Below are 17,225 nucleotides of genomic sequence, written 5' to 3'. Positions count from 1 at the left end.
GATCCCTTATGAGTGCGTCACGTGTGCGTTATGGATCCATCACGAGTGCGTTACGAGTGCGTCATGGATCTATCACGAGTGCGTCACGAGTGCGTCATGGATCCATCACGAACGCGTCACAAGTGTGTCATGGATCCCTTATGAGTGCGTCGCGAGTGTGTCATGGATCCCTTATGAGTGCGTCGCGAGTGTGTCATGGATCCCTTATGAGTGCGTCACGAGTACGTCATGGAATCGTTACGAGTACGTATGTGAATAAACAATTAACACGAGTTAAGTTAAGCTATATCCGAACGAACGAGAAAAACCCGACAGCATCGATAAAAACAAGTTAAGGGTTAAACGATGACAGGGAAAGAAAATTGACCAGGTTTTCGGACGCGAAGAGTCGAGCGGGTTAAAGTGGAGGAAAAATGGAGCAACGAAAGCGGGGAGAGTGACGAATGTGTTTCACCACGGTAAACGACGCAGCCGTTTCCGGCAAAATTACGCCACTAACTACCAACCCCTTGAGAGTGAGCCGCAGCATCGATCCTCCCTCGGGAATGGCCCACGTAATGCATCGACGTGGCGGATGCTTGACTTATGAAGCCGGTTTATATTTTCGATTTCTGCGTTCTCTCGGTAGCTCGCATCGCGTCGCATCGTCGACCGCGTTTCCACGGCTCTTCCGTTTCCGACCGACGTTGCACGCCGATTATTCGTGTTTTTGTCGGGACGTTTCCGTTTCCCTGTCAGGTTACGGCTTCGGGCAACGAATCGACCGTTTCAACGGAGACGGATGCGACTTTTTTCCTATTAAGATCCTTTCATGATCTCCAACGCTGATCGTTTATACCGAAATCACAATGGGATTGTTAAACTCGGCAGTTTTATGCGTTCTGATTTGCAGGAAATTTTTTGGTTAGATTCAAAATTATAGTTCTTGCACATTAAAATCTTATATGATCGATGTAAATTGTATGATCAATTTTATGATTCAATATTAATGATTAAATGAGGTCTGTTAATATTAACTGCGTCAGTGTACAATGCATACATAATTTTGAATAAAAAATGGCGTAGAAAGCTGGATAAATAGAGGATCAAGTATAGTTGAATATACATGATGTTTCTTTGTTTAGGGAAGATTTATGAGACTTTAAGAACAGTGTCATAAGAAATTTCTTGACTTAAAATAATTTGTGAACTGATATTAAATAGCTAGTTTTTAAAATGAATCTAAAATATACATTTTCATATATGTAGCAAACCCTGTTTTTAACAGAAGAAGATATTAGAACAATATAGCTTGTATTTTACTAATTAAAATTTGTTAGATGAAACTTCCTCTTCTCCATCTTCTTTACAAATGAAAACACACACTCTGACTACTTTAGAATAAAACTGAACTAGTAAAATGTGCCATTTATTTAGAGATCGATGTAAAAGGAAAATAAAATTGACCCCTGTAAAATGCATCCAATTAAAATGAACGAACCCGCAATTCCATATTCGATATCAAAATATGTAATTTGGAAGAAAAATTGCAATAAACGCAGAACAGATGTAACGAAAATCGTCTACACGCGAGAATGTACAAGAAACGTGAATTCGGTGAAACGAAAACTATCCGGAGCGGTATCCGAACGAACATTAAAAGCATTTTATCTCATTACAGCTGGTAGGACGGTACGAAAAATCCATTAACCCGGTACCGCGCGATCGAAAATAAATCACTGAGAAACATCCGCCGACTAAATCCACCATAAAATCCAGTGGGTATTAACAAATCAGGGAAGTACTTTCTCGGTCTTCCCTTTTTCACTCAACGGGCTTAAGAGAATTTAGGAACTGCTCGACGTCATTCCGTGTTCCTAGGGACGCTTAACTATATGTTACTAACCTTTCACGCTGCGATTGTTTTCTCTTTTTGGTAGGTCTTGCTCCTCGTGCTCGTTCAACGATTCTTTCCCAACATTTTTATACTCTTTTCTTCCGCGTGATTTCTGTTCGACATCCACCTTCGGTTATCTGTTTTCGAGAAACATGAATTGAGTTAGTATAGAGAGTTAGGTTATAGAGGATGTAGATGTGATTTTTGGTGATTGGGTATTGACTACTCATTATTTTCTATTGGTAGTTGATAATTTATAATTGGTAATTGATAACTGATTATTGGTAATTGGTTATTGATGATAGGTCATTGGTTGTAGGTCCTCAGTGATAAGTCATTTGTAATAGGTTATTGGTTATTGGTTATTGGTTATTGCTATTGGTTATTGGTTATTGGTCACTGGTCATTGCTCATTGGTCATTGGTCATTGGTTATAGGTCTTCAGTGATGAGTCATTGGTAATATGTCATTGGTTATTAGTTATTGATTATTGGTTATTGGTCACTGGTCACTGGTCATTGGTCATTGGTCATTGGTCACTGGTCATTGGCCATTGGTCATTGTTCACTGGTCATTAGCCATTGGTCATTGGTCATTGGTCATTGGTCATTGGTCATTGGTTATTGGTCATTGGTTATTGGCCATTTGTAATTATTCATTAAGACTTGACCTTAGATAATTGTTCACTAAAAATTGATCACTACTAATAGATCTTGTTTAATAATAAATATAATCCTTAATATGTAACACATTTATTTAATACATTAAGTACCACATAATGAACATGTGATATGTGTAGCACAAATATGTAACAAGACACATTACTACTTTACTAATCACTTCATTATGAATCACATCCCTTGTACAGAGTAGATTAATTAAGTTTGAGTTCATTATACATTAATATAGGATTAAATGACCAGATGTGTTTGATCCTGAAAGTAGAATAAAAGACCAGTTGATGGATAGACAAACAATGTGGTAGTTGTAGGTAGTCAGACATGTAGAATCAGAGCAATTGAGAATCAGACAAGTGGAATACCCGTATTACATTGCCAGACAAGCAGAATACATCCATCACCCACACAATGAGCATCCTTCACAGTCAAAAGCATCTTATAGTCAACAAAAAGCGGTTTATGCAAAAACAATTTATGCAAGATATTATTCATACGATACAGAATTGTAAAACGCTGGTACTTTTAGGTATGATATATTCTGTTAACATTTAAAACTTCTGAAGAGGTAAATGTTATATATTCTATAAAAACTTCTGACGAGCTAAATATGTTCTTGTATTCAACCAACATAAAATACTTAAAAACACTCAGAAAAGGTGTTAAAATTGCACAGCAATAAAATTAAACAATCTGAAGTATTTATGCTAGGTTACTTGTACGATGTAATTAAATATTTATACAAAACTGTGTTGTTTTTTTGTATGTTCTATCATGTGTAATTATAAATTTAAAAATGAATATGAAACATTAAAATTTTTAAATGAGAAATTTTCTGAAAGGATAAATAAATGTCCAATGAATTTCGAAGCATAATAGAAGTTCAGATATGAGAAGGAACTTTTGCAAGAATTCAGAACGTACACATCTTCGTGAAGGAGAAAAGAAACAAGCTAACGATGGTAACCGGTGCTCAAGTCGAAGTATAGCAACCGTTGAACATCCAGAACACGGTTAGATATACTAGATATACCCGGGTCAGAGGAATCTGAACCTTTTTCTCTCCTCTGCGCTCGCTTCTTTACCTACAACTTTCTTTTTCTTTCTTTCCTCCTTTCTGCCGTTCATTTTGCGGCTATACAGCGAGAGAGGAACACGGAAATGTGCCGAAACCTTAACTTCATTATACCAGGGGCTGTTTTAATTTTAGCAGCCAGCGTTGGACGAGGAACCAACAGGATGAAAGTCGAGAAATAAGGACGAAACACGAGTATACCGCGGTAACGAGTATTGTTGCGTACAAAACCAGCTTGCTGACCAGAAATGGAAGTGAAATTCGAATTACCTGGCTACCGTTTTTCAAACGTGCATTTTTCAACGGGAAATGGCCGTCCTTAAACGAGCTCTCTCCTTGATGAACTAAAATGTTGAAATTACGCTTAAGGGAATATGATATTCTTAAATAAATTATGGACACGAATATCTTCATTTCATTGCAAATCTGACGATGTTAAGTATCAAAGTCACCAGAGAAATTGTAGAATGTTGCACATTTAGAAAAATATTTTATAAATTTTGTAAAAGGCTGTATTATATTTCTGTTTATAAACTGTTGACGCATGTTTAATGCAAATCCTATTCGTATTTTATCCATCACAAAACAAGTAATCTTTCATGTTCAGTCAGGCAAAAGATAAAAGACTCGAGCAAATTTACACAAGTCCAATTTAAAGTTAAATTTCCAAAAAATAAAATCTTTCAAACCGTTCGAGCGAGCAAAAAAATTCTATGCCATGAGGTGCTTGTTTAAGTTCCTCCGATTTGCAATTAAAATGATCAAACTTCATCTCCTGATGGGAGATTTTTACCGACCGACGACGCTGTTTCTATAGAACCAACTAGAGAATTGTTTAAACATTTTATTTTCATTTATGAGCGTCGGAATTGACGTCTCATTCATCTTCCTTGATCGAGTGATTATTATCTTGTTCTTTAATACTGTTTTAAATTACTATAATATTGTTTTTTATATTTGTTATTGTTTTTTTATTGTTCTGATCAATTATTATTGTTCAAGAAATTATTATTGTACTATTATTATTAGTATCACTAAAATTAGTGTTACTATTATACTGTTTTAAGTATTGTTTAAAATTGTTCTATGATGATTAGCAAGTTTATTAGTAAATGTGTCAAGTGCATCATAAACTGTATCATCAAGTTCATTATCAAGTTTAACGTCAACTGCATCAAGTGCAACGTCAAGTGCATCATCAAGTGCAACGTCAAGTGTATCATCAAGTGCAACGTCAAGTGCAACATTAAGTACAACATTAAGTGCAACATCAAGTGCAAGCTTAAGTGCGTCATTAAGTGCGTCAATAAATGCAACATTAAGTGCATCATGAAGTGCATCATTAAATGGGTCATCAAGTACATCATGAAGTGCATCATCGAGTGCGTCATTGAGTGCAACATCAAATGCATCATTAAGTGCATCATTAAATGCAACATCAAATGCATCATGAAGTACATCATGAAGTGTATTGTTATGTGCGTCATCAAGTGCTTCATTAAGTGCAACATCAAATGCATCATTAAGTGCATCATTAAATGCAACATTAAGTGCATCATTAAATACAACATCAAGTGCATCATGAAGTGCATCATGAAGTGCATCATGAAGTGCGTCAACAAATGCGTCATTACGTGCAACATCAAATGCATTATTAAGAGCATCATTAAATGCAACATCAAATGCATCATGAAGTGCGTCATTAAGTGCGTCATCAAGTGCGTCATTAAGTTCATCATCAAATGCAAATATCACAAAGCTACATTAAACTTCTTATGCTAATGAAAATTGATTTAAAAAAATGCTGAGAATAAATCAATGATATAAAATGAAGAAAAATGTCGTGTTTTAACAGGACGGGAATCAATGAAGTAAACGGAGTATTTTTTTCCTGGATACATGAGGAGAGTCATGCGAATGCAATGGGAGATCTGGTAGCATTCTTCCTCAGATATAACAAGAGATCCCTCTACAGAAATATCTCACGTATTGCATAATCCATGACGCACGTATACATATAGGTTCAGGTTAGCATCACGGAGAGACGAGGTACGTGTGCAACCGAGAAATATGCTCGGTCGTAGGGCGGGCCTTTTTGTCTTTCAAAAGACTCCGCGTGTCAGACCGTACAGTGCATTCTAATTTCGAAGATAAATCATGGCTGTGCACAGACGAGAAATTGAATAAATAAGACCGGCCTTTAATTACCGCGGGCTCATTAATCAGAAGAATCTTTTATCCGTCCGAGAATGCTAGGATAAACGGTATAAAACTTTCAACAAATTCAACGCGTCCGAGGTAATTATCGACGTTTATTAAACGATCGTCCTATTTGAAGAAGAAGTGACGTAATTTATGATACAGAAATGAAAATAATTCGTAAGCGGAGAAATAATTTGTGCATCGAAAGCGAAAATAAATTTACAATTCAGAAACGATAACGATTTATGAAATAGAAACGAAAATAAACGACGAATGGTTTATAAACGAGAAATAAAAAATAACGATTTATAAATCAGATACCGATGCATAAAACAGAAACGGAAATAAATGAAAGTAATGTATAAATCCGAAACGAAAATAACGTATAAATCACGAACGAAAATAAATGAAAAATAATGTATAAAGGGAATAAATGAAAATAATAAATGAATCAGGAAAATGAAGAAAACTAATTGATAAACCGGGAAAGCAAATACGAATAATTTATGAATCGGAACATAATTCAAGTAACACAGTTTGTTCAAGAAGTAGAAGTTGTTAATTGGAAACTTCGTCGAATCTAAAATTTAAAAGGAAACAATGTGCAAAGAATAACGAGCGAATTTTTAAAGAAGCAACGGAAAATTAAACGAGAAAACAAAGGTTGTTACGAAACTTATTTTCATTTAATATGTATACCAAGCAGAGCATCGCATATTCATAACAACGTCTAATCTTGTAGAAACGTTTAATTTTATTACGAAAGGAAAAAGCACTTATTTAATACGTCTTTAGATTTTTCTACCGCGTGTTTCCTTTAAAAGTTCACTCGGTTTTCAACAAGTTTAGAGGCCGTTAACAATCGCTGTTCTTAAGCTGCCAATAAAGTTGTTCAGTTTACAACGTCTGGGAATCTTGCAAGAAAACGTGACTCGATTTTCTCTATGCAATTTTCTTGCCACGCAATTTTTGCTTCGCGAATAGTAACGCATTTTTTCACCTTTAATGAATCACGATAAACAACCAATCGTGAGCTAAGGAAACGCTCGCGAGATAAAATGGCTTTACTTTCCGCAATTACGTTTCGAATAATTCTACGCGCTTCAGCTACGGTTACGAAGTTAATGAAATTTTTAATTAAAAAACAAGTTTCGAACGGGATACGATAGAACGCATGTAAATTCTTTTTTAAAGCGTACAACATCTGCAACGGCAATATGTGCGGATACAAAGAACGTTCGCTTTTCTCTTGCCTTTACGATCATTCAATTACACGTACTTTACTGTTGTCGGAACGTTTGAGCTTCGGGATTTCTAAACTTAGGGAATTTGAGAATTTTTGGAGGGTTTGAATGGGAGATTTTAGTGGTTTTTTGGGAATTTGGAATTTAGGTAATTTGGGAATGAAATTCTGATGTATGAAAATTTGAACATTTGAGAATTTTATAATTTGACAATTTAACAATTTGATAATTTGACAATTTGACAATTTGACAATTTGACAATTTTACATTTTGACAATTTTATAATTTTATAATTTGACAATGTGACAATTTGACAATTTGACAATTTGACAATTTGGCAATTTGACAATTTGACAATTCAACAATGTGAAAATTGGACCACTTGAAAATTTCACAATTCGATAACTTGACAATTTAAAGACTGAACCCTCCAGAAATTTAGTGATTTAAAAATCCTAATTTAAGAACTTCAGGAATTCAAAATTAGACAATGTGAAAATTTGACAATGCGAAAATTTGTAAATTAAAAATTTAGAAACCTAATTTCTTGACAATTTAAAAATCCGAAAATTCCTAAAATAATAAACTTAATCTATATGTTATCAATTAAAACTAAGCTTTCAAAAATGCATTGATTGTACCATCGCTAAATAGATTAAGTAACGTTGTAATATTGTAATTAATGCAACATCCGTTTGATTAATTACGTCGGATAAAATTATCCGGTGGAGTTACTCAGAGATCGGAGCAATAGCTTCTGATCAAAGTAGCACAATTATCGATTATAAATGGTACCGGTGTTCCATTCTGTTCTGTCACAGTGCTTCTCTACGTTCAAAGCAGTGCGGTAGCGTTTCTCGTGCACAACAAAAGGGGACTTAGAGCTTAATCGCGTTGCTTGTAGCTCACCAACTAATGCACCATGGAATCTGATTTAATGTCATATCATTCCGTTACCTTGATTACATTCCTTGCGATCGAACTTGTCGAATAAACACGATCGTATTTGCTGCGATTTAATTGCGTCTGTGCAGGTAACTGGAGTATCATTTGTCTCGGCTAATATCCCTGCTTTGTGTACTACTTCGATGTAACGAAAATGTGATATTTTAATAGAAAATACGGTATATTAAAATATGAAATTTCAGGTTGAAATTGTAATACAAAATGTGATATTTCATGTGATTGAAATAAGATGATATTTTATGTGATTATAAATTTTAATGTTAAACATTGAATTACTCGAAATTTATTATTTACCAAACTACTATATTATATCTTGCATATTTCAGTCAAAGTAATCCAGAAATTATGCAATTATTTCTTTTGTAACAAAAACATTCTTCAAAGATTTATGATATAAGGACTATGCTCGTAACAAGGTTGGTCCGCCGATTTTAATCAACAATTTTACGCATGGTACGCGCTTCACGTTACGCAAAATACATTCCGTATGAACAAAGTAGCTTTAATAAGCAACGTATATGAAGGTCGAATCAAATTATTCTGGCTCGCGAGCTTTCAATCTTGTTTACGCGAAATTGCGAAACTTAAATCACAGCAGAACCTAAAAGGGAAATTCTATGATGTCCCTTTTCTTGCTCAAAGTTGTTCCTCGCGAATAGTTGCTAATTAAGAAAAAAGAGAGGAAAGAAGTCGCTATAAATTTAAACGTAAATCGGAGAAATTTCTCGTTGATCAATAAATTAACTTTATACCACACGTAACTGTTAAAATGTGACAATTTTCATATTTTCGTTTGAGTTTAATTTTAATTTCAGTCCAACAATGTTCGTGTATAAAATATTTCTGGCGTTTTAACATTCTTTATGTTAACATTGCAAGAATAATTGCTCTGTCAGACGCACTTGTTAAATGACAAGTTGGAAGATTAAATCCTTAACCTACAATTTTGTGGATACTTGCGTCATGCAGAGCTAGCTAATTATTATTGCAACTTTAAGACAAGAAAGCTAAAGCATTTTAGCTTAAGACAAGCTAAAATGTTCAGTATATTTTACCGTCGGAAAACCTTGATTATACTGATATTATTTAGAGTTGAATTAAAAAATAAATGTTACGTAGCTAAACTCTCGTAACTTAACTCTACATGACCTAACTCTACGTGTGCATCACAAGTGACATGTTATTCTAGAGCAAGTTAAACAAAAAGTTAGACAAATTATGTCAATAATGTCCACGATCCTCAATAATCGATCAAGCTCCTAAAATTGAAAAGTTCTGAAAATTCTTATCATAAAAAAATTCTGAAATCTCCATACCGCAATCATCAAAAAACCTCGACACGGTACGAAAAGCACAGCTTCGATAATCAAGTTTAAAGTAGGGTCGTTTAAAAGTTATTAAAGATACAGTGGATTACTTACCGGTGCACCTAATACGTTGTAAGGTTTGAACCTCATCAACGTCCAAAGTGCCAATTTGCATTCTGCAACGGTAAGCTTTTATGAAATGCGAGACAATCGTCTTCTGTGTGCAACCGGCTCGTAGCTGGTTATGATTCCATTACTTTGCGCGAGCCATATCGTTGCATTTGCGAGAGTTCCACAACCTCGCCGGAAGCTTCATGAACTCCGTTCGAAAATTTATTAATTTACACGGTCAAATTACTGAGCTCGGCAATTTTACCGCGACGTGTCAACGATTACGACGTCTGAAATTATTAGGATTTCCGATATACATGAATGTGTGATATCTAAGAAATAAATTTAGATACTATTGGCACTGAAGAACTATTAGGATTAGGGTAAAGAACTATTTGGACCTACAAATGCGTTTGAGACCCCTTACAAATGTATGAAACCATCGCTAGAAACTTGTACCTCTCGCTATAATACACATTCTAATAGTTAATTCTACCTTCAAATGCTATCTTCAATTTCTATGATTAACCGTTTCTTCGATACTAGTTTGAACAACCCATCGATTTTGCAATGCATCCCTGAATTAATATTGTGTAATTAATTAATCCCATCAGGTTCGGCGTGCTAACAATTATTCACGGAACACGCGTTTATCTTGAGATAAATGAAAGGGTTTTCATGCACGTGTGCCCGGAATATGAGGATTTTCTATACAACTTGAGTAATTGACGAAAGAGTGACGTAAGGTTTTAGTGATTAATGCGGACTCGCAAGAAGTTATCGCTGATATTTTTCTTCGCTGATTTCCTTGCAGTTTTAGAGAGATTATAGGTGTGAGTTATGAGTAGAACGAATACGGGAATATTTTTAATATTAATTTTTATTTTGGGAGATTGTGAGAGTGGTTAAAGTGTTATGTAGCTGTTGAACACATTTTTATTTTAAGGTCGAGTAGAAATCTCCTGGTTTTCAGATTTTTAAATTGTCAAAGTTTTGAAGTCTCAAATTTACGTTCATATGTTAATAGACATATTTTAACTACGTCTGTTTAACCTATAACCCATTGCAATTACATCCTATAACCTAACTATATCTGCACACATCTATCACATAGATGTACATCTACACATCCATCCACATAACCTAACTATATCTGTATACTCCCAAAACTATATTTATATAATCTCATAATTTATCTCATAACCCAACAACATCTAACTACACACCCACAACCATAAATTCCAAAATTCCAACCTCTCTAAATTCCCACATCGCAAAAATTCTAAATCCACCCTTTCCACTCTAAAAATCCCTGAAAATCAACGAGTGAGGTTTCTCTCCCACAGTAGCATTCTCCCTAGGAAAGCCAGATCCGTTGACTGCGCTAACAACTGATTGTGAACGAAAGCAAACAGAAACAAAACGAAAGTAGTTGAAAACGCAGGCTGTGTACGAGTAAAGTAACCGGTTCAAACGCGGTTCTCTCAACTTTTCGCACAATGGGGTGAAACGCGACTGTTTTCGACGCGTTTCGAGGCTGAAGCAGCGAAAGCGGAACGGGACAATCGTCTTCAGGTTCGCGACAAAAGCTGGCTGAATCCTGAAACTAGTATGGCCACGCAATAGCAGTTGCGAAACCGCCGACCACCATCGTGGAATTCGCACTAATGCCATTCACTTCGCTAGTCTGATAGCCTGCAGTCCCTTGAAACTAGTAGTCATAGTGGCTCGCCATTGGTCATTTTCTGCCTGCAATATGCTTTCAAGAGCCGAACCCGAAAATCCTCGGGTATGCGCCGATTTTACGGAGGTGCTCGATGTATCGATGCCGTACACAAATATCCACGCGATTCTAATATTTCAGAATAAAATACAATAGAGGGAAACTTCGAGCTTTTATCGATATAATATTACAACCACGTAAAATAATATTGTTGTAAAATTGTATCGTTGTTTAGGATAAGATTTCGGTTATTCCAAATTGATCACTGTTAGGCGTCACCATCTGCGATTTTGCTCTAATCAAAATATGTTATAGTCCATATGAAATTAGGGGAGTTTAAGTCATCATTTTGCCGGTTTCGAATTTGTTAAAGAATAACAAGCCTACAAAGTTTACAATTTTTGCCCATTTTTGCGAAAATGGTCTTCACTTACGAATTTTTTTCTCAGAAACTACTTAATCGATTTAGCTGAATTCTCTTTTGTTTTATTCACGAAGGATTGGGCTATTTTAAAATATTTTTTCTAATTCCGTCAATGTGGGTATCTCCGTTTTAGGTAGACGAGTTGCGCGCGCAGCTTGCTTTCATAAAAAGGTTAGGTTAGTAAAGACGCGTTGACATCTTTGATCTACTTCTGTTTTCGTAATAAAATAAAAAATAAGGAAAGATTGTAGCAGAAGAAAAATTAGATGTATAAACTGCATCATCAAGAAGGTCCACATTGAAATTACAAAACAGTGGATGTCTATATCTTGCGGCACGTTGCACGGAAAAATGAAAGCGTTATATTTTGCCGATTTCTTTATCGTATATAACCCTCGTTCTCGAGAGAATAGACATATTTATTCATTCCAAGAAAAAAGACATGAAAACCTTACCCCAGAGAATTTCACGTCCCTGCAGGACTAATGATAAATACTACCATTACTCTCTCGAAACACCTGATGCAAGATATCCTCACAGGTACTTTTAGCGGGGAAAGAAAAACAGTAACATTTGTAGAAGTGTTTCATCGTTCCATCTTCGTCACAAATTGAGATCCTCCATTCTACTTTTTGTTAAACAGACTTCCCTTCGAATTTAAAAATTTATCCTGTTTTCGTCCGTGAAAATATGGTGCATTTCTTGATTTTATTATTTGTGTATCGAGTTTCGAAATTTTGTGTGAATAACCATTTACGCAATTTAAGATAAAATACATATTTGTATTAAAATTATTCTTCCATCGAGAGCAATATAAAATTAACCGTTTTCGATGCATTGTTCCGTGCGTTTGATATTTCGAAATAAAAGGAAATACAAAATGAATATTGACAACAGTCAAATTATAATTGAACTTTTTGGGTGTCTTGTTTTTATTTCGAACAACGCGGAATCACGGGCTTTAATTTTGTCGTGCCTCTGATGTTGCCTATCGCTTTATCAATTCACGAACAATTCGTTTGTTCACGTTTTCCGCGCTCGCGACAGCTATTTATTTACGTTGCTTTGAAATTTTATCGCGATTCGTTCTCCAATAAAAGAATAACCGGCGACCGACCTTTGATATTCGAAGACTGCGTTTGAGGTTACCTCTTTTTTCATGTAACCTTATATTTCTGCTGTGCTCAACGAAATTGTTCGGTTTCCTGCAAAATTCTACAATTTTCAATTTATACTGCGATACTATTCTATTCGAATTATGAATAAAATTTTTTGACGAGTTAAATTGTTGAAAGATTTTATGATTTTTAAAAATACTTCTGTGAAGTTTTACAGATAACGAAAATAATAAAAATTATCCTACTAATGAAAATTATATAGAAAGAACAGAATTTTACGAGCAAGTAAAGATGATTTAATTCAAATTTTATAAGGAAGAATTTCGTAAAACTATAATTTTATAAAATGAAAAGTTACGAAGTCAAACTGTTGAAAGGATTTTATAATTTTTAAAAATGCTCCTCTGAATTTTTACAGATAATGAAGATATACTAATGAAAATTACTAGGAACAGAATTTTACAAACAAGTAAAAATGATTTAATTCAAATTTTATAAGAAAGAATTTTGTAAAACTCTAATTTTGTAAAATACAGGATTTTGTGAATAACTAAGAAAATAATGTAAATGGAATGTAAATATGGAATAACACGATACTTTTTTTTCTTCGCTGCTTTATCGAAAACATTTGTTCCGTAGTATCATGGATACAAAAAACGGCGCACGAGGAAAAATTGCTATTCATATAGAGATACATGGTGATTCAGTGCTGCTTCGTTTAAATACGATGTAACCGGAAACAGTATCGATATCGTGAGGCCTTTAGGTGCCAACTAGCTTTCCGAATTACCATTTAAACGGATTCGAATTGTTCCTGGCTATCCGTTGTTCATAGTTCGACTATGTTTTCACGGATTATAGGCCGACACCGACTGCGTTGTTTCCCTCGAATTTAATGGAAAGCGACGCCGGTTACCTCCGACTAAATAATCTATTTTAGTTTCAAATCGAATATGTACCGAGTAATTGCTTTCCTGAATACATTCGCCGGCTTTTCGATAAGTAAGATGCATAAGTAACAATTTATAGATTTCAAGTAGATTGTATAAACTGTTCTCAAACTTTAGGCCTTAGAATGTGTATTACAGTATTAGAGCTCAGTATAAATTAATGATACAATAGTTTCACTGTTTTCCGTTGCATCACATTTGTAATTTAGAGTAAGAACTAAAATCTAGAATATAAACTATAATTACAGAAAATTTTTGGAAATTGTTGAAAAATTGAACATCATCAAACATAAATTACTCCCTCATTCTGGAAAGTTGCACTCTGTAATTTTGCAGAATTGTTACAACTAACATACTTCATAATTAAACTAACTTTGAAAGAAATCGAAGTGTCGAATGTTGTGAGGTGACCCTTAAATTCAGAATTTATATTTTAAGGTTATACCGGGATTTCGTAGAGGCAGTGTATATGAAAGTAAGCGAAATATCGCGAAATTTCGTGTCGTGCCAAATCCCGTAAATTTCGAAAGCTATTAAGTTTATCGGCGCACCGTAAGAAGCTGCTAAGTTTTATAAATGGCCGCAGCCACCTCGATGCAATCTGCGAAAGAAGCTCGTCCTTCATTTCACTTAATTCCGGTGGCCGTGTGCCGAACGGAAGAACAAAAGGATTTTTACCAAGTACCAGAACGATTGATATATCGTAATAGAAAACGATCCGTTCGTCTTAACGTCCACTTCCATTTAAGATAACCAACCTACCCTGTTTAGCCTCGAAAGCTATTGAAATCATTCAGACAATGGGGTCGTTTAAATGCTCTGCTCTCAATCGAGCTACAGTTGAATTTTATTCGATACTTCAGCGAATTTTCTATTAACCATTACCATACGCATTCTATTAGCTCGATTCATGCGAGGTTCGTTTTTTAATCAGAAATAGCTTGTATCAATTTTAGACTTTTTGAAAAATTCAAGTGTTTAGTTTATAAATATGTAACGATACAATAGAATGATTTTAGTGATATTTTTAACGATATGATCGAATGGTCTTAATAATAATTTTAACAATGTGATCCAATAATTTTCATAATAATTTTGACGATGTAGAATGATTGTGATGATAATTTTAACGACATGACCGAGTGGTTTTAATAATAATTTTAATAATAATTTTGACAATGTAGAATGATTATGATGATAATTTTAATAGTATGATCGAATGGTTTCAAAGATAATTTTAACGATATAATTTAATGATATTAATAATGATATTAATAATTGAATAACTCTTAATGATACTTTTGAGTGATTTTTCTGAGACCTGTATTTTCAAAACAATGTAAAATATATACAAATTCACTTAAAAATACGTAGACATTTATATAGTTCCATAACATATTATTGTAGTATCTTGCATATTTATTACTCGTGACAATTTATTTATACTTTTAACAAATTTAAAAAGAGAGAACAGACACAGCAGATAATTTTTTGCTAAAAGAGTGAAAGTTATCTGCGAGCAGTAAAACAAGAATTTAGAAGACAATTAACGATACAGAATGATACGGTTTTAGGGCCGCATGAAGACCTCGGTAAATAAAATTAGGATCGATCAAATTACAAATGATCACCCACGCAAACCGCGTTCGCCAAACTAACGGTGGGTGAAATTAAAGGTGAACGAGGTTTCACGAGTCGTTTCGTCTTCCGTGACCCTACGTTGGACTTAGCCGACTTCCTTTGAGTTTTCAGCGACGTGATTTTGCGGGATGGGGTCGTGTTTGACTTGATGGGGTTGGAAGAGGGTAAAGGTAATTTGGCGAATCTCAAGGCAATACGGTTCGCACGATCTAATTCATCGCCGGTTGGAAGGAAATACTGACCTCGGTACCTTCTTAGTATGCCGTACTCTACTCCTCTTCTTAGCGCTGCTTTTACCTGTAATTATCGATCACCGACATTTATCGTTCTACTAGATTAAGCGTTATAAACTTTATTCGTATAGCAGTGTAATTAAATGAAGCTTCATTTGCTTCAAAAATTTACAATTAGACATTTGAATATTATAGAACTTGAAGATTTTGAAATTTACAAAATGTAACTTGTGAACTTGTAGTAGTTGTAAACTTAAAAATGTGCAAATTGTATAATATATAAAGTTACAAATTTAAAAATTGTTCATTACTTATACATTAAAAAATGTGCAAATTGTATATGACTTCTAAACTAACAAAAATTTGTAAACTGTATATAACTTGTAAACTTAGAAATTTGCAAATTAAAGAAGTTGAAAATTTAGAAACTTCAGAATCGAATATTTGAAGACTGCAAATTTTACAAACTACTCAATAGAAAATTTACAAATGTACAAGTTGTTAATTTACAAATAAAGAAACTAGTAAACCTAATGCACCTCTGATCTTAAATAGACTACCAAGAATTATAAACAAAATTTACGAAATATTTTACAAGAACCGTGGAAAGGAACCTGTCAAAAGTTTCAATTTCACTCAACACAAATCAACCAAAAAGCCACGTACACCTTTTATTCAATTACAAACGATCATCTATTCAAAACAAATAAAATAAGATAAAATAAGAACAAAATAGATTTTCTCCTTTGAGAAAAGCACATCCAAATTTTCGCATGGCATACCGTACATTTACCTCAATTTCTCATTGCTCAAACTAATGCCAAATGTAGCGAAAGCAACGGAGCTTCGAATAACTTTAAACTCAGCCAAAATTACTCGTCGAAATTGCTTGCTTTGAAAGGGTTTCACTACGTTACAATTATCATCCTGAAACCACTCACTTGTCGTTTAACCCGACTCTCGGCCATATTTGAAGCGTAGTTTATGTAACCTATGATCTTGTTAGGGCTGGATCCTTTGGTCTCGCGAAGGTCCTGAATAGCGGATACGATCAGAGCTGCAATTTTCATCGGTCTCACGCGTCGAACTTTTCTTGTCGATAATTTCTTCCTTGACCTTTCCCTTTTTCGTGCCATTTCTTCCACTTTTCGCGATATGACAAACTTGAAATTTCCTCGATTTGTCAGCGACTGTCTTCCAACATTGTAAACACGACAAATTTGGCCCGTTAATGGATACCAAATTCGAGTCTTTTGTTTCGATTGAGACACTGAAGTTATCTCAATTTCTTGTGAATTAGTCAGTACATTTCTTTTATTTAGAGTTATTTTCAATATAGTCGTTGAATTTTGATTGGTCGTATTAATTTATCGTTTCGATATTGGATTAATAAGGAATTTAACGCGTGGGAATCCAACGCATGGGAATTCAACGCGTGGGAATTCAACGCATGAGAATTCAACGCATCAGAATTCAACGCGTGGATATTCAACGCGTGGATATTCAACGCGTGGAGATCTAATGGGTGGAAATTCATCGCATGGGAATTCAACGCGTGGGAATTCAACGCATGAGAATTCAACGCGAAGGAATTCAATGCATGAGAACTCAACGCGTGGAAATTCAACGCATGAGAATTCAACGCGTGAGAATTCAACGCGTGGGAATTCAATGCGTG

The 17,225-nt window shown here is 34.6% G+C and overlaps 2 protein-coding genes across 2 annotated transcripts in view; both read right to left on the bottom strand.

Annotated features, from left to right (window-relative positions):
* Positions 1–17,225, bottom strand: part of LOC105662019 (uncharacterized) — a 251,698-nt gene that overhangs the window by 157,595 nt on the left and 76,878 nt on the right. The gene's annotated exons all lie outside the window — the stretch shown is intronic.
* On the bottom strand, positions 15,108–16,799 carry LOC143264318 (uncharacterized). The gene is made up of 2 exons (XM_076531051.1): positions 16,489–16,799; positions 15,108–15,611 (listed from the first exon to the last, which is right to left on the bottom strand). Exons 1-2 carry the CDS (start codon positions 16,681–16,683, stop codon positions 15,291–15,293), a joined length of 516 nt encoding a protein of 171 aa, XP_076387166.1. The 5' UTR covers positions 16,684–16,799; the 3' UTR covers positions 15,108–15,290.

This window comes from Megachile rotundata, chromosome 4, assembly GCF_050947335.1.
Source record: "Megachile rotundata isolate GNS110a chromosome 4, iyMegRotu1, whole genome shotgun sequence".
In the NCBI taxonomy this organism is placed as follows: domain Eukaryota; kingdom Metazoa; phylum Arthropoda; class Insecta; order Hymenoptera; family Megachilidae; genus Megachile; species Megachile rotundata.
This window is presented reverse-complemented; position numbering and strand designations above follow the sequence as displayed.